This window comes from Hyalella azteca, unplaced genomic scaffold (genome assembly GCF_000764305.2).
Source record: "Hyalella azteca isolate HAZT.00-mixed unplaced genomic scaffold, Hazt_2.0.2 contig13368, whole genome shotgun sequence".
Classification (NCBI taxonomy): Eukaryota; Metazoa; Arthropoda; class Malacostraca; order Amphipoda; family Hyalellidae; genus Hyalella; species Hyalella azteca.
In genome coordinates, this window is record NW_025943292.1 from 34,287 (window position 1) to 55,014 (window position 20,728).

General features: G+C 38.6%; 2 protein-coding genes across 2 annotated transcripts; both read right to left on the minus strand.

Moving 5' to 3' along the window:
• Window positions 1–1,216: 1,216 nt before the first annotated feature.
• Window positions 1,217–5,897, minus strand: LOC125178867. The gene is made up of 5 exons (XM_047883637.1): window positions 5,782–5,897; window positions 5,106–5,250; window positions 4,690–4,833; window positions 4,061–4,126; window positions 1,217–3,251 (listed from the first exon to the last, which is right to left on the minus strand). The coding sequence occupies exons 1-5, from the start codon at window positions 5,819–5,821 to the stop codon at window positions 1,928–1,930; spliced, it is 1,719 nt and encodes a 572-aa protein (XP_047739593.1). The 5' UTR covers window positions 5,822–5,897; the 3' UTR covers window positions 1,217–1,927.
• A 146-nt stretch (window positions 5,898–6,043) lies between these two features.
• Window positions 6,044–9,962, minus strand: LOC125178868. Its single transcript, XM_047883638.1, has 3 exons — window positions 8,497–9,962; window positions 7,719–7,942; window positions 6,044–6,285 (listed from the first exon to the last, which is right to left on the minus strand). The coding sequence occupies exons 1-3, from the start codon at window positions 9,960–9,962 to the stop codon at window positions 6,044–6,046; spliced, it is 1,932 nt and encodes a 643-aa protein (XP_047739594.1).
• Between the last annotated feature and the right edge of the window lie 10,766 nt (window positions 9,963–20,728).

The following is a 20,728-nucleotide window of genomic DNA, read 5'->3' on the forward strand; positions in this document are numbered from 1 at the left end:
AAGCCAAATAAAGTTATACGGCGATTTTTTTATACATTTTTGCCTGCAAGTTGTAGTAGTAAGGTCGGCCATGGATGAATGAGCAGCTAGTAGACTTTCGTTCGTACTTGAAATAAATCCTACTTCGTTTCCTGGTACTCAATAGCTTTCTTATTTCCAAAGAACATTTAGTTAGTAACGAAAATTTACAATTGGTGGAAATTCGCAGCAATATTCCTTAACGTTAAATTTATCTTTTTGCATAGTGATAGCGTAAGATGGATGTTCTACAATAATATTGTGGAAAGATGTACCTGCAGACGTTCTGAAGGATCAGGTGCTATGACGCATGACACAACTGAAGCCATCATAATTTATTTCTTTACCATGATTTTCCAAACGACACTTTGTATGGCAAGCGTTCCAGTGGCGCGCCAGTCATGGAAACTCGTCTAGACTCCCGGCGGAAATAACCATTGCGCTTCTTTTTGGTTTGAAATAAACGAAAAAAAGCGCCTCTCATATAACTCTACGGCTCATTCACATTTAAATTATTAAACAACGTTCACATTACAGACATTTTAATATAACATCGGGATGTTTAATTCAAAACAACGGTTTTACCGTTACAACCCATGCGTAGCTACTACGACTGTAGCGTTGCCATTACAGAACCTGCGTTAATTGCTAGTGCAACGCCAGAGTTTTCATTGCAATATCTGCATTGCTGCTGCAATTTTACCGCCGCCATTGCAACACCTGCGTTTTAATGACAACTTATATTGTAATATACATCACTAGGAGCCGTAACTTGCTCTACGGTTATTCAGGTCGTATCACAAGGATGCGTCGCGTGGATGTACAGCGCGTGTGGTGCGTCGCGTGGATGTACAGCGCGTGTGGTGCGTCGCNCGTGTGGTGCGTCGCGAGGATGTACAGCGCGTGTGGTGTGTGGTGTATAGTAAGTGATCGAGGCTGGGTGGTGTAGGCATTTGTAAAAAGTAAATAATGACAAATGGAAATATATTTTGATAGATGGCAGTTCTGTATTGTACGAAAATAAATGAAATTACATATTCCTAGCCTTTGGCGAAAATAAGGTGGTTCTGTACGTACGGTATAATATTGAATGCACGTAGTTTTTTAGCTCCAGAGTGAATATGAGAAGTTTAAACTTGATTAGAGAAAATGATGGAAGGTCATATTATTTTCTTGTAAATTAAAATAATTTCTGACAGTTTTGATCAGCATTCTTTTGACTTAAGTCAGCTCAACAATGCTTTCCATTAAATTAAGGCTGTTCAGAACTACATAAGAATAGTGAAGTTTTATTTTATTTACTAATAAATTATAATATGTTCAATATACTACATACAAATATATCGAGGCCATTCTTAAGGGTATTAAAATATATAGGCAGTTTAAAACATTATTAAGAATGATGCAAGTTTTTACCCACATTTTGATTGCAGTGAATTAAAGCAGCTGTTAACCACATTAATATTGGCTGCTTTCAAATGCATTATGTATAAGCAAAATACTGATTTATCGTAAATTAAAATCGTTATTACAATAAATCAAGACTGTTTTTATCATTCTATAAAATATTACGGTTCTTCCCCACATTATTGTAACTAGCCAACATTGGTAACAATATATTGAACATCTCGGTATAGAACGGAATTATTATTAAAAAAGACATATTTCTTATATGTATTATCGCATATAAAGGCACTTGTTAACTACATCGTAGTGGTGGCTGCCTCCATGATAGCCTCATCAGGGCTATCATGGGGGCAGACTGACCAGCAGCTCATGTCGGTTATCATTTGGTACTTCGGCCTATTGGACAAGTGACTTCTACAATGAACTCCTAGTTAGCGGCCTATATATAGCAAGTGGCCGATGTACGCCTGACATGCCTTAAAGGTGAGAGAGGCGAGCCACTTCACCTCGTAAAATCTATGCTAAATTGGATTGGGTCAGATTGCAAAGGAACGGTTACAGGGGTATCCCGGCGAAGAGCATAGCGATTATCTGGGTTTGTCCAGAGTTCTGTCTTCTCAAGATATTTTAACCTGAAAGGTAGAATATGTGTTTCTGTTTTCCAGGCTTCTCTTAAGAGTTTTCTTTTCTGGAAAGCAGTGTCTGGCCGGGTTGTTATGACAACCACGCCTGGAAATTTGCAGAATTTGTTAATAATTTCTTCCACGACAACGCAGGACATTGCGTTGGCTTCGTCATAGCCATCGACGAGGATCAGAGGTTGTAATTTTGTTAAAACGTATTCAACGTTGTCAGCTCCAATTTGTTTGCAAGACTCAGTGAAGTTTTGCTCGATATAGAAACGAAAACTGTTAATTTCCCTATCCCGGCATTTGAAGTAGATGAAAACGCCCTTCTTTCCACCATAGATGAGCTCCCAGAGTTGGTTTCGATAGAAATCGTGTGTAGTTGGATCAAAATACGTGTAACTTGAACACTGGAATCGTTCGGTCCAACGTTCTGGGGATTTGTACGACCAGATATCTCGACCATCGAATTTAATTTTGGAAGCAAGGCCGGTCATTCTCTTTCTACTCTCAATTAGTACGCGGAATGCCGCAAAGGCGTCATCATCGACGCGCACATCAGACTTGTACATATCACAGAGTGATTGACAAGCTTCTTTTACCTGCTCCGTTTCAGCTTCAGACACTTGGTGCAGGTTAGCAGCCTCGCTGATCAACTCAAAGACAAAGTTAATGACGCCTGTAGGGCACGTGACAAGTTTAGATTCATCAATCAGGCTCGAGTACACATCAACTCTGGCTTTCTGAACTTTCTCCATAATGGCGATCATGTTCCTATAATTTCTTTCGCCTTTAAATTCATTGAAGATTCGATTTGACCTCATATCTAGAAGTTCAGATATGAGCTGTATTAGCGGCAAGGAGTCGAATGGACGTAAATCAATCTCCTCAAATTCACGTTTGGCAAAAGCCTCGCTCGCAAGAGATTTTTTTACTCTGGAAACCAACCATTGGCGATGGACAGGCTGGCTATTTGATAACAAATGCTCCGCGTACGTGTCTTGTGGACGTTTGCCTGCGAATTCTTTCTGCATTACAAAGCGCAACGCGTGCGGCAGCACAACGTTCAGGGCGTACAGACTCCTGTACACGGCGTCCAGGTCCCCGCATGACGAGGCCAGCAGACAGGGGTTCTCTCCACCGACGGCGGGGGCAACGGGGAGACTGGCGGGTGACTTGAGAAGCGTTGCGGCGACAGACCTGCAATTTAGAAAAAGGAATATAGGATTTTTATTCGAATATTAACATGCAAAATATCATCTTAACGACAAAATTGGTCGCTGCAATAAACTTCATTTAAATAAGAGCGTAATTCCTCTGCTTGAACGTACTCAGTTTTTGAATAAAAGCATTTTTCATCTTCATATAAAAATAAAATAAAAAGGCATTTTAATTGGGGCGAAATTATTTAATGTTCAAGGCTGGAATCAATACTATTCGATTAAACAATGAAAACCTTTAGTCCTGCTTAGTATATTTCGTAATAAATTCATAAACATTAACGAAGTTAGAGGAAAATTAGATTTTCCTTCTACCTTTTCGAATACTTGCTGACAAAATATTATCCAGTCTCTGGGTCTATGTATATATTAACTGTCCAGTGTCAATCTGGCGTCGCATTGTTATCATTAATTATATGTAATTGGGACGTAATATTCATTTGACCTTATAGAAATGGATGACATGAGCCAGCATCTGGAAGACACCACGTGATAGATCACGCGATCACCTTAGTTGTGAGCGGAAGCGAAGGCTATATAAGGGCTAGCAACCTTAAGTAAGACCCCCGCAGTAGTTGATAAGCGCTCCGCGATGTACGCGTCGGTCGAGTTCTCCGACCTTACGGTCGACGCCGTAGCTTATACCTCTGTATCGTAACTCGTGTATAACCACCCCGTAAATAAGATATGTCATCAGACACATGTGTCTTACTTATCCTTCTCGACCTTAGTCATGTAATCCGATCCTCAGGTAGAGCTTAATCTAAAATGATCTGGGACATAACCAACCTGCAGGGTTCTGCCTGAGGTGGCAGCGGCGGCTCATCAGTGAGAATCAGCACAAAATTCTTCTCTCTGGCGGGTGGAGGAAATGTTCAGGTTCCTTAACTCGATACAGGAAATTTAAGCTATCTTAACAAGGAAATAAATTTTGCCCGTTAGCAATGCACAAAAGAACCAAAGCTGCTTCATCTTACATAACTGTTTATTAGAATTGAAGAAATCCTAAAAACAGCTCTTCATACAATGCTAACAAGTTAATCCTCAATCCAGATCGAAACACCGTAATACCGAACGTCGGAATCTACTTCGAATCAAAGAATATAGTTCAATACATAAATCGTGTAGCCAAACACACAACTGACGATTTACATGCATGTGCTTGTGGCCCAATTTGCTTTTGTCATCGAAATTTTGTTTTTGTTTTTGGGCGTAATGGTAATGGTAATTTTTGAACTTTGCCTGAGAAGCAGCTACCTCAACATTTCAAATGCTGAGCCAAACGTCATATTCAATAATATTTAATTTGAGCGCAATAGGAAGTTATGCTGCATACTGAACTCCGAAAGTAAGTCATGGCTGAGCTTATAAGCCAAGTTGATCTAAATCCTTTCAGTGAACAGATTTAGTTCATTTACCGAATTGTCAGCACTCGGCTGGGCCCCGCATGGATTTTCCTGCCCTTGAAGAGCGTCCTGAGGCCCACGCGTTGTAGCTCCTCAAGCGTCTTCAGCAGCTGCGCTTCAGTCAACTCGCAGTCGCGTACCTCCAGCCTCTGAAACCTGAAGTGAGAGATTATTTCATTAGTGTTTGCCACAACTCAGACGCAAATCTTATGTAGAAGTACACATTTGGGGCTACATGTGCTCCAATTTATGGAGCATTATTCATTCCCAAGATTCATAAAGAGGTTATAAGCTGTTTAATATCATAATTTTGCATGATTTTTGTACATGCGAAGCGATTGGTGCTTTGTGGGGCATCCAGGTAGGTTTTTGATCATGATAATTAAGGAAAAATATGTCTTCCGTCAATGTTATTTGCAGATCACCACCTGTTGTCAGCAGGGGCCAGGCCAAGTATGGTGCGAGTCAAACTCTCTTGCTGGTTTCGAGCGACAGGCTTCAGGCGAAGACATAAGTGGACAGACGATGGCAGAGCAACGAAGTCTTCCTGAGATGTGGGTTCAACAATCACCCCTGTAAGGTGATTAACATTAGACAACAATCGCATGATTAGTCATAAAAAATCGAGCCTCTATGGAACATTGACTATCAACAAGTCAGGTTAGGCGATTAAAAAATGTGTAGGTATTTTCGGCTTGAAACTAAACTTGGTCAACACACTACACAACACCTGCAAGAATTCGCAACCAAAATGCTCAGAAAGTAAATCATCAGTAGGAGGATATCGATGGAAAAATGCAAAGAAGTTGCAGCAAACTTGGGCTTCAGAACTAATCCAGCAAACAGTTCTTATTGGCAAATCATTCGAACAATATCATTGAATCTTTAGGCAAGCACCCAATTAATTATATTTATATCTTAAATAATACCTATGGTATAGTATCCAATATTTTATGCATGTATCAAATAACAATCTATTTAAAGGTAAACCATGCTGAACATTCGAAATCAGCCGAGATCACTTGCTAAATAAGTACATCTTCATCATTGTTAGTTCATTGGTAGTTTATAAAATAGAAATATTTTCTAAACCAGTAGTCTCACAGAGCTCTAGGTGTTTGTCCTGCAACGGCTTCAAGTCCATGTGTGGCTCCGTGTAAATAGTGAGCTCAGTTTCGGGTGATGCAATTTTGGCAAGAGATAGAATACTGCTTGGGTTCTTGACGCGGCCAATAAATAGTGACAACGAGCAGCTGCACGAGAAAAATATCGATCGGTATAGTTAATTCCATAGAAACTTTCATGATTAATCAAGACTACAGACCTGTAGACATAGCCATTGCCCTGGAGGACACTATGATTGTTATTAAAATGTTCCCTTAGCAAAAACCACTACAACACAGCACCTTGAAGAGCTCAAGGCTTCCAGCATGTGGTCACATGGTCGTGAGTCGTCGACTTCACTCAGAAGTCGCAGCTCCAAAACTCTTTTGAATGTTTGAGCAACCTGGCGCCAAGACTCGGGCGCTGGGGCGTCTAGGAGGCTGGCGCAGAGCCTCGCTGGCTGCTGGTGGAGCAGCAGCAGTGCAACGGTGGCAGCATCGCGACCTGGGTGCAAGTGAAGCAGCTGAACAAAACTAAGGACAAATGCAACAGAAAATACATGGCACGAATATACATTTCAATTTGATGTGGTTGCTGCCTTTTCGAGTAAATTTCGCGACGAAGATCACAGTTTCAACTTTTTACATGAAATGTCCTCAAAAGTTTGTTTGCATCTGAAATAATGGCAGGAAAAGCGAAAGATATAGTCCCGAAGAACATACCTAGCGGATGACAAAACTACACGTGTTACTGTTCAATAAATTTGATGTGGTTTTTCTTCAAGCTTACAAACATTCTTTCTTGTCAACATGCTATCTTCTCTGGTTAAAAAGTACAGTCGTGCGCAGTGTGCATCGAGTGCTTAATTTTGGCATAACACCACATAACTTCTATACTATATAGTAGCTGAGCATCAGGGCAGGAGTTATCGTGGTGGTGTATATCAGGTGCGCTCATCTCATTTAGCTGTACGCACTCACGCCTAACGTTGACAATAGAGAGAGAGAGTAAACGACAGGGCGTTCGAGATTCTTGATTCTACTTCTGGTGCTTCTTGTTTTTAAAGTTCAAAATCGGCAATGTGTTCATCTTTTTTTTTAAGCTGATAATGCACCAAAAAAATCGTCGCTACGTAAATCGACGTATCGGTGGCGTGAGTGGAAAATTCATCGGGTTTAATGCCTCTAAATTCGAGCAAAAGCTGAAACACACTAAAGCATAACTGAATCATTGGCTTGGTTAGCGAAATATCTCGGACACCATTATGGAGGTATGGAAAATCCATGGAAAATATGGAAAATCCATAAGTGTGGAAAATCCATGCATAGGTTCAACAGTGCACAGTCTGTTTCATGAAAGCCCGATATAAATGGTAATTAACTAGACTAAGCATCATTGGATCGACTTGCTACCTGAACCAATGTTCCAGTCCATGTTGTGGTCCATGTAGGCTCTGGCAGTCCCTGTTACCTGAACCAATGTTCAAGTCCATGTTGTGGTCCATGTAGGCTCTGGCAGTCCCTGTTACCTGAACCAATGTTCCAGTCCTTGTTGTGGGTCATGAAGGCTCTGGCAGTCACTGTTACCTGAACCAATGTTCCAGTCCTTGTTGCGGGTCATGTAGGCTCTGGCAGTCACTGTTACCTGAACCGATGTTCCAGTCCTTGTTGCGGGTCATGTAGGCTCTGGCAGTCACTGTTACCTGAACCAATGTTCCAGTCCTTGTTGTGGGTCATGTAGGCTCTGGCAGTCACTGTTACCTGAACCAATGTTCCAGTCCTTGTTGTGGTCCATGTAGGCCCTGGCAGTCACTGTTACCCGAACCAATGTTCCAGTCCTTGTTGTGGGTCATGTATACTCTGGCAGTCTCTGTTACCTGAGCCAATGTTCCAGTCCTTGTTGTGGGTCATCTATATGACTCTGACAGTCTCTGTTACCTGAACCAATGTACCACTCCTTGTTGTGGGCCATGTAGACTCTGGCAGTCTCTTTAGCCACTTGCTGGGAGTGGGGGCTGCTCAGCAGCACTTGCTGCCAGAACTTCTTGTCAGCTCCTACCGCTTTTGCAGCGTCCTTCAGGCGATGCCAGTTACGTTTGAAGACATTTGAGTTCTCAACAGCACTCAGCTCAATTAAAACGCATGCCAGCACACCCTGTAAACTGTTGATAGTAAATGATTATTTATTCATTTCTTTGCACAATTTATAGGTATGTCATAATATATTATAATGAGAATGATATGGCGGTTTCAGCGTCTATTAGGCCGCAGGCCTGTCGCCGATTCTTAACATCGAAGAACATTCACAGCTTGTTGCTGTGTCTAAGACGTAACTTACTGCTCCAATTATGCTTTGTATAAACCGCCTGGATTCCTCGCCGATTTTGACCAGAAACTGTCGCACAGAGTTGGGATCGAACCCGCACCTCTCTGCTCCAATCCTGGTATTCTGAACACTTGACCACTGGGCCCTAGTATACTGTAATCACCTAGTTACCTAGTAGATGTTAGCCATATATATTTGAACATTTTCTACAATGATTCAAGAACTTTGAACCCTATCCTTTCACTCTCAATTGCAATTTTAAGAAGAGCCTCCTTTATTTTCTTCAAAAACTTTAGCCTCCAATCAAATTCCTCTATCCATACGTCTTATTAAAATTATTCACAGAAATCAAAATACAAATGCTAAAACATTGCGGAACATATAACTCACTTTTGACTCGCATGTGATTCGCCCTGCAGGACGGACGGCAAACACTTTTTCTTACGGAGTTCTTTAATGACAGACTTAGAAGCAAACAGTTCCTGGATGCTTTTGTGATGAAAAAAGTACGTACAGGAATCAAAATCATTCAGATGCCTTTTCATTTTCAAGACGACTCCCAAAAGAGCTTTAGGGTCGAGTTTGCTGCGTGCTCCATACTCCCCAAGTGTTTTCCTAAAACTACTCTTCAACTCTCCAACTTGTTCTTCTGAGAAAACCACTAGGTTTTCAGCAATGGTCTGCAAGGAGAAATTGGCAACGTCCCGGAAGAAGTCGTCGACCAGACCGTCTTTGTCGACAATGGAGTAGGAAGCCAGTTTCGACTCAATCATTTTCCTGTAAAGACGATAAATGTCATGAGCTACCGCAGCATGGGATGTCCAATTATTAATCCTTTCAGGAAAATTCCAGACCAATTGGCAGAAGAGTACCAGATAAATGGGATGGACAAAAAGTTCTTGGATTTTCCGTTCAAGGGAGCTGAAGGTCTTTACAACTTCATGAGCATGCGGATTGACATGCTTTTCATACTTTTCCAGAAATCTCTTTTGGTCTTCTATGTCAGAAATTTCAGAAATTTCATAGTCCTGAAACGCCACGAGTTTTTGTTTCAAATGGTTCTTTAGTTCCTCAAAGTGGCTTGGCCTGGTAGTTATGATCACCCGGCATTCGTGGTATTTCATTTCGTTCACCAACTGATCCACAACTTCAAACGAGTCTTCATGACATTCATCGTAACCATCAACAAGAATTATAGGGTTTGAATGGGTGATTGCCTGTACAACAGTTTCTGGGCCGAGTTTCAGACAAACATTCTTAAAATTCTGGTGTACTACTGCGCTGAATTGTTTAATGGACCTGTTCCTACACTCATATATAAGTATCAAACTGAAACTCTTCAAATTTATCATCTCTACATTTGCATCTGATATGCCATGGAACTGTATCACCAAGTTCTTCACAAGAGTAGATTTTCCAGACCCAGACGCACCACTGATTAAAATGAACTTTTTGTCTGTGTTACAGAGTAGTTCTTTGTAGGAGATCCTGCCTGCTTGTAGACCAGGTTTCTGTATCGTCAGTTCCATGGAATGGAAAACTTTAGAGCGTTCAACTTTGTCCTCGCTGAAGAGAAGAGTCTCTTCGGACAACATCGCTTCCCACATGACTTTGGCTTCCTTTTTTCCAAAAGTGTGAAGGAAGAAGCAACAATAAGCCTTAGCTTTTTCATTATCTGTGCGCACTTCATCCCACATGCCATCTACCTGGGTTTTGAGACTCATTACTTCATCAACAGGGATGCTGTACACATTGCCAGCTTCATCTATCACATCATGCAGGGCTTTGACAATTTCATCAAACTTCATGGGGTTGACAGCATCGCCAGCAACTTCATGCATGACGTCATTCCTCATGTCCTTGACTGTTTTAAGGAGGCACTCAAGTTGAGTAGGAATTCTCACCTGATCAGCGTGAGTGTACGTTTCTTTTGATTTGAATATCTCAAGCAAATAAGAAAACATTAGAGTCACATCATATCGTGCTGGTTCTTCCTGTAGCGTTTTAATTGTACTTGTGGTTAGTCCAATTTTTGGCAATTTAAATTTATTGTTCTTTTGTGTCACCAGATCTGCATGGCGGTCTTCATATTGCTGCTTCTTTTGTTCAAAGTAATCATTATATGTCTGCCCTTGTTGCTTGTCGCTGCATTCCCACTTTAGAATTTCACGAAAAACTTCACACATGGGAACTTGGACAGCAAAAATGTTCTTGTATCTGTTGGCTTCCTGAGGTGAAAGTTCAATTCCCGGGACTAACGAGATAGTCTGTGCGAGGGCAGCCATTCTAGCTGGCTGGTGTGGGACGCTTATTTATCTGAAATAAAAAAAAATACATTTTAATAACTAACTTGTCATTTTTGAAAATCGACAAATAGTAATGGAAGATGATGCTGTTGTTTGGAAACATGTGTAATATTCTTCATATTATTGTTTTGAAACAGCCAAATATATTTAAAGTGTAGTATCGTGAAAAATCAAGAAAATCGATTGGTGCAAATTATAGTTTTAATGACAAGGTATGTGATGATAGTTTGGGATCAAGTAACGATATATGTGATTAGAAGCCTGATCGTATGCACTCACCGAATATTTTCAGTTTTTCTGGTACTGTGGATTTTAAAAAATCAATAGGTGCAAATTATATAGTAATGATATGGTATATAATGCTAGTGTTGGTTCCAATAACGTCGTTCTTGGGAGACTGATCTTCCGTACTTAGCAGGCTCGTCTTCTAAAGGTTTCTCTCCTCTAAGCGGCATGCAGTAACTTGCATACAGCGGTCACTGGAGCACTGGAGGCTTTTCAAATTTTATAAAATTATCTAAGTAGTTTGCAGATAGTGCACACCAGCACAGTTGCCTTTTAACTAGACAATGTCTGACCAGTTTAATTAATCAATGAGCAGAGCAATTCATTATTAGTCAGGTTGGGCAATTATCAGCATATTTATTTACATCTGTTGCATTTATTTAAACATGAAATTACTAGATAGGTCTTGAATCGAATTTTTGTAAAACACTTTAAGCTGAATTCACCTGGGATTACAACATGTGCCGGCACAGTTGAGCTGAGCTGAGGATACTTCACATCGAATACTTCTTCAGTGCTTAGAGTTGATGAAAGTTTTAAAAATTATATTAAGTGCATGAATGATCATCTTTATTGATCAATGCTGAATTATTAATTCATCTAACGTCATATTACACAGTTGATAAAAGTTTTCTCGGCAATCAAAGTCATTTCAAACATAAATAATAAATTATAATTATTTCAATGGTTTTCTAACTAGAAAACTGCAATTTAAAAAAATATAACTTCGTACTTTTTTCGCCAGAAAATATTTGCAGGATTCTGATTTTTTTTCTTCTGTAATATAATAACAATTAAATTTGTTTTTACAACGAGCCAGGAGCAGAATTATCAAAATATTCTAATATACTCATTTTTTATGCATTATGTCGAAATTGTTCAGATATTATCAATATTACAAATAAAAATAATATTTTAATATTTTTATTGGGGCAGCATTTCTTGAAGAGCATATACAAGCAGTCTTCAAAGTGTTGCAGTTTTTAATTTGAGTTTTAATTCAATTTAATTTGAACTGAATTTTATTCTACTTGGATCACGAGATTACTTATTTCGGTTGAGTGATCAGAAATATTATTGTAGAAATCATAACCATTAGCCAACAAATCTGTAATATATTGGCATTCTCAGAATATACTACAATTCCAGAGTTATTTAGTTAACTCAGATTTTTCAATTTTTGTGAATTTTCTTAACTGTTTTCTACATAAATGTTATCTCAAATTACTGACAAAAATAAACTATGTTCTTGCTACTTAAATTTGCACTTTTCATATATTACCCTATATTAATGATCATTTTCGACTATTTTGTCATACAGGTACTTTAAATGAAATGAATTTTAATATCCATAATTCTAGGGAAATATTAAAACAAAAATCATGGTTTGTTGGCATCCCTTTACATCGTATATGTTTTTTTCGTATACTCTATTATCCTTATGTTTTTTGACAATTTTGATCGTTTTTCTTTCATTGCTTGCATGTGCACATTTTAAATAAAACTTTCAATTTGTAACAATATCATTTATTGATGTTTCATCGACATATTCATTTTTGCCAATCGGACAGGAGATATTTCCAAGTCTTCCATTACTAAAATTATACTTTTTTCCTAATCAACACCCAATAGCCATAGAACCTCCCGTTTGTGATATTGGTGCAGTAGCAATCGTTATACACGTATTGTAGCCGCAGTTTGACGCATCTCGTATAGCATTTGTTTACCATGAGTAGTTTTCTGCATCACTCTTTCTCCACGTGTCACTTTGCTCCCGATGCCGACCAGTACGGTATGGTACGGAGATGTTGAACATTTGTCATATTGTTATTTATCAGATTTGAATGGTTGTAGGATTTATTACTGAATGTAATAGCCCTTAATCCCTTTGCAGACGAAAATGCAAATAATTTCAACCTGCGGCATTAGACCGGTGAGACTAACTTGAAGCCCGTTTGGCGAAACTTTGCTGTAATAAAATTTGTTTGTGTTTAATATCCAGTTTCATGCCCTTGTGTGAATTACTAAGTCAGTGAAGGTGAAGACCATTACTGGAATGGTACGTAACCATCTTAGACTGCAAGACAGCGATTACACGTATATTTTTAAATTTGAATTATCTTCAATAGTTGTCTAGCTAGAAAATATAAGTGTATCCTTGCTAGAACTTTTCTCTACTGTCGCATTATTTAGTGAGAATTTTATTTTAACTTTAATTTGCTCACATTATAAATTGACATATATTTAAGGACATTTTCGAGGAATTGGCCATGCTTGTCTAGCTGATAAAAATTAAACAATGCGAAAATAAAATAGGCGTTGAAGACAAGATGAAGATGGAAGACAATGAAGAAGACTCTTCCACCTTCTAAAGGGCCTGACATGGCTGGTGTTTCCATTATTTTTCTCCGAGGGTATCGTTGAATTTTAAAATAAATCGTAGAATTCATGTTTGACTTTATTCCTTTCATTTTCTGACCAACTTCGATTAATCAAATTTTCCGTCGATGTCGTGAATTAATTATGACTTGAAGCTCTGAACTTGATTATTAATGCGAAATTTTGCTGAAGCTTCAAATTTCTCATTAACTATAACCTCAAATGTACTCAACGTATTTCATCATCAATATTATCATCAAGCATTAATTTAACAATTTATTCAATTTCTTCTGTTTTTTCGTCACTATCATTGCAGACAGGTAAAATTTAAACTGATTTTCATAGTTAATAAAACTAATCACTTTATATAAAGAAATTAATCAATTAATCAAGTACACATTTCAGTGAAAATCGGATCAAAAAAAAAGCAAAATGTATTAGAAGTTTTAGCTGAGCAAATGAGAGCTAAACATAATTGGTTCTGCTTTATAAAATTTTGATGTTAATTGTTCACTTGGTAAATAATTTTTATTCCACGATTTCTACCGTTATAAGTTTCTACCCTTTCCCAATGCTATATTGCAATTTCATTTAGTCAATTGTTTATCATGAACAAATCATTTGCCTTTTTTAATATTCTCAATGAAATGTTTATATATTCGATACCGAAATGAATGATTACATAAATGGGAAGATCTAATAACAATTACGCTTCAAAGTTAATTTGCAAAAGTACCTGATTCAATGCTGTACAAATAAATCGATTTATTCATACCAGTAACTAAATTTTATTGCTATAATTTCATAATGTACAGACAAAGCGTCACGTCATCTTTACTCACCCCAGTGATCCGAGCAGAAATTTCCCCAAGTGCGAATTGAAGCAAATTCGCTGAATAAAACTGAGCCGAAGTTTTTTTGTCGGCCTTGTTATAATTTATGGTTTATAATGAATTTCCAGATGATACAAAGCGTGTAAATAAATAATCATCTTCAGCAATGACAGTGTTAACTTTCAAGATATATCTGAAACTTCACTATTGAGATTAGGCGGAATTAAATTAAAAAATCATATCCTCATTACAAGTTGCGTGTGAATTTAGAAGAGTTTAAAAGACCAATTCCGTATAGTGATAATTGTTGGCTCGGTCCAATCTCCAACAATGGGGTGGTTCTCGAACGGAATGTTTAGACATAGTGCACGAAAACAGCGGACACGCGTGTGGCAGTGGCACTACAAAACAATAATAACAATATAACGGACACTTTAAAACAATATTTTCTCTAAAACTATGGTAACTAGTGTCGAACCTCTACTTGACGAGTTTAACTACTTACAATATACCATTACATAACGAGACAAAGTGTGACCATCGGAGACAGTTTTCGACTGAAATCCATACTCAGGGAGGCTAACTTATCTGTGGTAACTATAAAGATAAGAGATTAGGAGATAAGAGGAGGTATCAGCTGTTTGTTCCGATCGATTCAATAAACAACCCCCACCATCTGCACTCTTCTCAATGATCTTACGAAGGAGAAAATAGACCGAATAAGCAACTTGCAGTTTAGACGGTGTAAAGTGGGCTGAACTGATACTCGTGAAATTATAACGGACTTTTTGCCACTTTAAAGTGAATGAATTTCTAGGTTTGGGAGAGCTTTCGAGTTGACTTTACAAAGTTATGAATCATAATTCTATATATAAAACGGCTGTACTGGTTCTCGTGAAATTATAAAAGACTTATGTCGTTTTAGAGTGAAAAATGTCTAGTTTCGGGAGAAACTAAAAAATTTCTAACACTAATTATATTTTATGGTTGGAGAGTATTGTGGTTGGCAGGATTGGTGGTTGGTGAGTATTGATGATTGTATTGGTGATTGGCAAGTGTTGGTGTGAGTCATTAATAAGAACGGTACCAGAGTGAGTCAGTACCAGCGCCAGTGAGTCAGTAGCAGCATCAGTGAGTCAGTACCAGCATCAGTGAGTCAGTACCAGCATCAGTGAGTCAGTACCAGCATACCAGCATCAGTGAGTCAGAATCAGTGTCTGTGTTATGAGCATAAGTTAATAGTTAACATTTATCACGTGTCTGCTCGGGAAAACTTTAACGTTCGACGCTATTGTGTACATTTGATTTTAATCAAACTTTGAACTTGAATGATTAAACTGGTAGATGCGAGCGTGTTAAAGACGATGATGAAAATCTTCACCCAATAAGTAATTCTATAATAATATTAGAATTGAATGTGATATTTTTCACGATTTTAGTACAACATTTGCAATAAATATTACAAACTTAAAACTGGAAATGTATATGAAATATTTTTTCTCAGGTGGCTAAATAAGAAAAAAATCCCAAGTTAAATACCGGATTGAAATTTTTTTTTACCTAAATTCTTACGCATAGGTTAGAGGAAGATCTGACGACTTCCCTTTTGCAATCTATAAGATATGAAATATTAGAAACAAATGTAGACATGACGGGTGGGTACTGGATTCCATTAGTTTCAGGAATAGTTAGTTACTCATACTGAGGTCATGGTTTTGTATTCATCGCGCTCTATTCAGATATTCATCATTTGAAAGTAAACATGTAGCGCAATAATCACAATCACTGAAAACGCACAGTGCGATGGTCGCTATCACTGCGACACGAGCGATATGGTGGGCAATGGGCAGAAAGATATTATAACTAATATTACATAATATATATTTATATGTTGTCGGGATATTGAATAAAATGTAATGATGATAGTGTGTCGGGAAATTGTATATAGGGGCTGTTGGTGCGCGTATCCAGGATACCTATCGTGTCGGGATATTGTATATAGGGGCTGTTGGGGCGCGTATCTAGGATACTTATCGTGTCGGGATATTGCATATATGCTGTTGGGGCGCGTATCCAGGATACTTACCGTGTCGGGATATTGTATATAGGGGCTGTTGGTGCGCGTATCCAGGATACTTATCGTGTCAGGATATTGTATATAGGGGCTGTTGGGGCGCGTTTCCAGGATACCTATCGTGTCGGGATATTGTATATAGGGGCTGTTGGGGCACGTATCCAGGATACTTATCGTGTCGGGATATTGTATATAGGGGCTAGTATCCAGGATACTTATCGTGTCGGGATATTACCTGAAGCTTGAAATGTTTTCGTGGGAGAATCGGAAATGATTAGATGAAAGAAAGGGAAAAAATTTAAAAGACTTGTGAAAGTTAATGCTGAATGTTTTTTTGAACGCGACTCTCTTCGATACACACTTATTTATTTTATTCTCATTTACAGAATTTTGGATGGCGGTATTTCAAAATTGCAGCGTAGATTGGTATCAGGTCAAACCAGGCTAACCTTCTCGTAGTAATTAGAAAGAAAGTTCGAAGAAAATGTTGAAGTAACTGTAGGCAATCATCAACAGCCTTACAGCATCTAGAGTAGTTCAACCGAATTATGGGAAATAAAAGGCATTTATTAACAGCATTTCAGTAAACAAAGGCAGTTTTTAACTGCATCATAGAAAATTAGGGCATTTATAAACAGCTTTTCAGTAAATAAATGCAGTTTTTAACTGCATCACAGAAAAATAAGGCATTAATAAACAGCATTTCAGTATATGTAGGCAGTTTTTGACTGCATTATAGAAAACTAAGATATACATCAACAGTATTGCAGTAAATAAATACCTTCTTAACTGCATAAAATTATATATTGGCAATTCTAACTGCAGTTAAGAAAATATTAAATATGTAGCATTAGGGAATATAATCAAGCAGTTGTCAACAAGATTAGCTAATAATTAAGTTTATTTAGTAAGAAAATATAGAAAACATTAAATACATTAATAATTGAATGAAGACGGTTTATAATTCCATTATAAAAATGCAACGAATTTCTCAGCAACATAATAGTCAATACATTCAGTGCTCAACTGCATCCCATAAATTTGAAAAATCTCTACGATCATAATGTGAGATTTTTAATCTGTTCTGATTCACGTGTGCAGAATTCTCATGGACAGTTGACAGATAAATTTTGTAACAACATCAAACTTAATCACTTTATTGTGCATCAAGGCCATTCTCAATCGCTTAATCTTGAGACAAGTATTAACACAGCAAATGCACGATAGCTTCCCTTCAAAGCATTTCGAACTAACTATCAAAAAAGAACCATCTGATGATTACAAATGGACAACAGATGTACAATTATTGAAATCTTTAAAGGCTTTGCGTTTGAAGTTTCCAAGCGGAATATCTACAGAAAACGTGCCGGGGCCTGAACAAATTGTTGCAGCTAAACTAATGTCAAATAGTTCAATTAAAAATTCACCAATTCTTAATTACTCAATTATATCCGTTCTTTCAATTATTTTTTCCGAGAAGCTCATATTTCTTCAATTACTTTCACTAGTGAAAATATTTAAAATCCTAATTATACTTATTATCATTCTTCAAGCCAGGCAAGTATAACCGAAAACCAACTTCAATCTCGAGTCCCCACTCTTTTCTGGAGCAATTATCATTGTATATTGTAACATTATTGCTTTCCATCGGCAAACTTTAGGTACTACTACAGTCATCATTTATAATAACGATGAGAAAGGTCTAGACGCAACAGGATATGGGATAAGTGCAGGGATATTTGCTAGAAGTGGCGGTAGTTTTCGGGGTATATTCAAGGTTGTTTCTTCTTTAGATATTTCAAGGCGAAGGATAATAGCTTTCCGTCTCCAAAGCGGCCACTTTCAATGACATTTCTTTGAGATGCAGTCAGGCCGGATTGCGATGTTTCAGGCCGCGTTGTGATGACAAACTTGCAGTCAAATTTGTTGATCATTTCTTCAACGGCAACGCTTGAAATTGCATTTGCTTGTTGTTGTTGACCCTCCCCGCCTCGCTTCACGACGCGAGGCGGGGTCTAGACCCAGTTGTGGGGTCCAGTCAGTCACCCCAGCGAGCCAGCAGCCTCGCTGCGTTCACGTGGTCTGCCCAAAGGTCACCCACCGCAGGGATGTGGGCATTTCAGGGCAGGAGAAAAGATGAATGGTGTCGTGCGTGTTGGATAGGCAGAGTGGGCAAAGTGGAGAAGGGTGTGTGGCAGGGTCTATTTTATTTAGATATGAGAGAAGTAGCGGTGATTTGTTTGTGCGAAGTTGGGCAAGATTCCTGCGTGCAGGTCTAGGTAGGTTGATTTCAGATGGGTTGATCTTTGGTGCGGGGATGTTTAGAATTTTATTGTGAGGAAGGGTTGCATGATAGTTTTCTGTGATTGTAGTGTGGATTGTTTTGAGATTTTGTTTGATTGTGTCCTGTGTAGCTTGTGCAGGCGGAGTATCTATGTTGGTGGTGAAACCTGAGTTGTGGAAAATGGTTTGTTTCATGAGACGGTATGGGTGCGGCTTAAGGGTGGGGTATGTAGTGGGTAGGTTGGGTTTTGTGCTTTCTGTCTGAGTTGTGAGGCGTGAAGTTTGATGTGTTGTGTTAGGGGTAGGAGTTTGGTTTCTTGTTGAAAGTGATGGATGTTGGTGTCTGCGGTACATCCTGTGGCTATCCTGAGTGCTGCCTTCTGGACTGTTTGGAGTTTGTTTATGTGCGTTGGTGATATAATTGGTGACCAGGATGAGTTTGCATATTCGAGGATTGGCCGCGCGATTGTTTGTAATGTGGTTGTGAGTAGTTCTCTTCGTTTTCCCATTGTGTGGCTATAAGTGATTTTATTATTTTGATGGTGTTATTGGCTTTGTTGTGAGTATTACTAATGTGTGTGCTGAAGGTGAGCTTTGGGTCAAAGATAAGTCCTAGTATTTTAGGGTGTATTGTATTATTTAGTGTATTATTGTAATTAGTGTATTATTGATATTGAGGTCGAGCTGTGTGCTATATGCGGCCGGGTCAGGTGTGAAGCGAGTGGCAGTGCCAGTTGGTTTTCTGTGATCCATGTGTGTATGGTTTGTAGGTACCATGGAAGAAGGACTTGTGCAGCAGTGGGAGGATAAGATAGTGGGAGATAGTCTTTGTGGGAGGATAAGATTGTTATGTCATCTGCATATGTAATTATTTTAATATTGGGTGGAGGTGAGGGTATATCTGAAACGTCTATGTTGAACAGTGTGGGTGATCGGACTCCGTCTTGTGGTACGCCTGTTTTGAATATTGTGAGTTTTGAATATTGTGGTACGCCTGTTTGAATAGGTATTATTGACTTTTGTGAGGCCTTTTCTGCCATTGATTTAGTTTACCATGTATTTAAGTGTAGTGTGTTCTATTGCGGTTGTGGATAGTCTTTTGATGAGTGTGTGCAGGTTAACCGTATCAAATGCTTTGCTCATGTCAAATGCTATGGCTATTATTCGAGGTGGTGGGCGTTTTTGATTAAAACCTGTGGCGATGTGTTCTGTGACATGTTGGAGTGCTGTGATGGTGTAATGGTGTTGCTTGAAGCCATGTTGGTGTTCAATAATAGGGAGATGTGGTGTGATTGTGTCAAGGATAATTTTTTCCAGTGTTTTGGCTATTGGACTTAAAAGAGAAATTGGTCTATAGGAGGACCCTATGTTCGTGTCTTTGCCGGGTTTAGGTATTGGAATTATCTGGGCTAACTTCCAGGTATGGGGTATTGTATTGGAGTTTATTGCAATATTGTATATTTGAGTGAGGTATGTAATTGCTGTGGGGCCTAGGCGTTTGAGATGGAGTATGTTGACGTGGTTTGGTCCACTTGATTTTTTTACTTTTTTATGGCGAGTATGGTCATGGCTGGTGTTATATTTATTTGGTTGCCCTTTAGTGATTTGATTCTTCTATCTGTTATCCTGTTATTGTGTGAGGTTTGGTGCGGTATGGTGTTTATGAACTGTTGTGTTGCCTTCTCTTTGTCATTGTATGCTGTTGTGGTTATGAATTGTATAGTTTTGCTTGGTTCTTGACGCGGTGTTTTATTTGAGAGTGATGAGATTGTCTTCCAGAGAATGTGTGCGTTGTGTTTGTCATTCCAGTTTAGATCAAGGTGCTCTTTCCATAGGTTGCGTTCGTGCCTGTTTATTTCAAGGTCTATGTCTATGTTGAGTTGTTGAATAGCTGGGTCATCTCTGTTTTGTTTTCTGATGTGGTTGCGTTCTTGTATTTTGTCTCTGATGGCTTGAGGTAGAGGTGTCTGTTTTCTTTTTAATTTTCTTTTGGGTATGTGGTGTTTGTCTGCTTGTAGGATGAGTCCAGAGAGTATTTTATTAGAAATGTGAATGTTGGTGGGTGCTGGAGTGTCATGGAGTGCTTTGTCTATTTCCTGCAAGTAAGCTGTCCAGTCTGTTTTGTAGTAATTTGTGGAAGATCTGTTATAGGTTGTTATGCGGTAGTTAGTTTTGGTGCGATAGTGTATTATGATAGGAACGTGATCGGAACTGAGAGCTGTGATAGTTGACCATGTTAGCTTGTTTGAAATGACGTTTGAGGCTGTAGATATGTCTGGTGATGTGGGTAGCTGTTCTATTGTCGTGGGTGTATTGGCTTCATCATAGGCCTCGATAAGAATTAAAGAATTCAGTTTGGTCAGAATATACTGAACGTTATGAACTCCGATTTGGCTGCAAAACTAGGGGAAATTTTGCTCAACAACGTCGGAAAAACTGCAGATTTTCTTGTCGCGGCAGTT

Coding starts and splice junctions, on each gene's coding strand:
- LOC125178868 (XM_047883638.1), bottom strand. CDS start 9,962: ATGAGGAATGACGTCATGCATGAAGTTGCTGGCGATGCTGTCAACCCC. Junction 7,943..8,496: donor GAATCACATGCGAGTCAAAA/GTGAGTTATATG, acceptor TACTATCAACAG/TTTACAGGGTGTGCTGGCAT. Junction 6,286..7,718: donor GGAGTGGTACATTGGTTCAG/GTAACAGAGACT, acceptor ACTTGCACCCAG/GTCGCGATGCTGCCACCGTT.
- LOC125178867 (XM_047883637.1), bottom strand. CDS start 5,821: ATGGACTTGAAGCCGTTGCAGGACAAACACCTAGAGCTCT. Junction 4,834..5,105: donor CTGGCCCCTGCTGACAACAG/GTGGTGATCTGC, acceptor CTCTCACTTCAG/GTTTCAGAGGCTGGAGGTAC. Junction 4,127..4,689: donor AGCCGAGTGCTGACAATTCG/GTAAATGAACTA, acceptor TCCACCCGCCAG/AGAGAAGAATTTTGTGCTGA.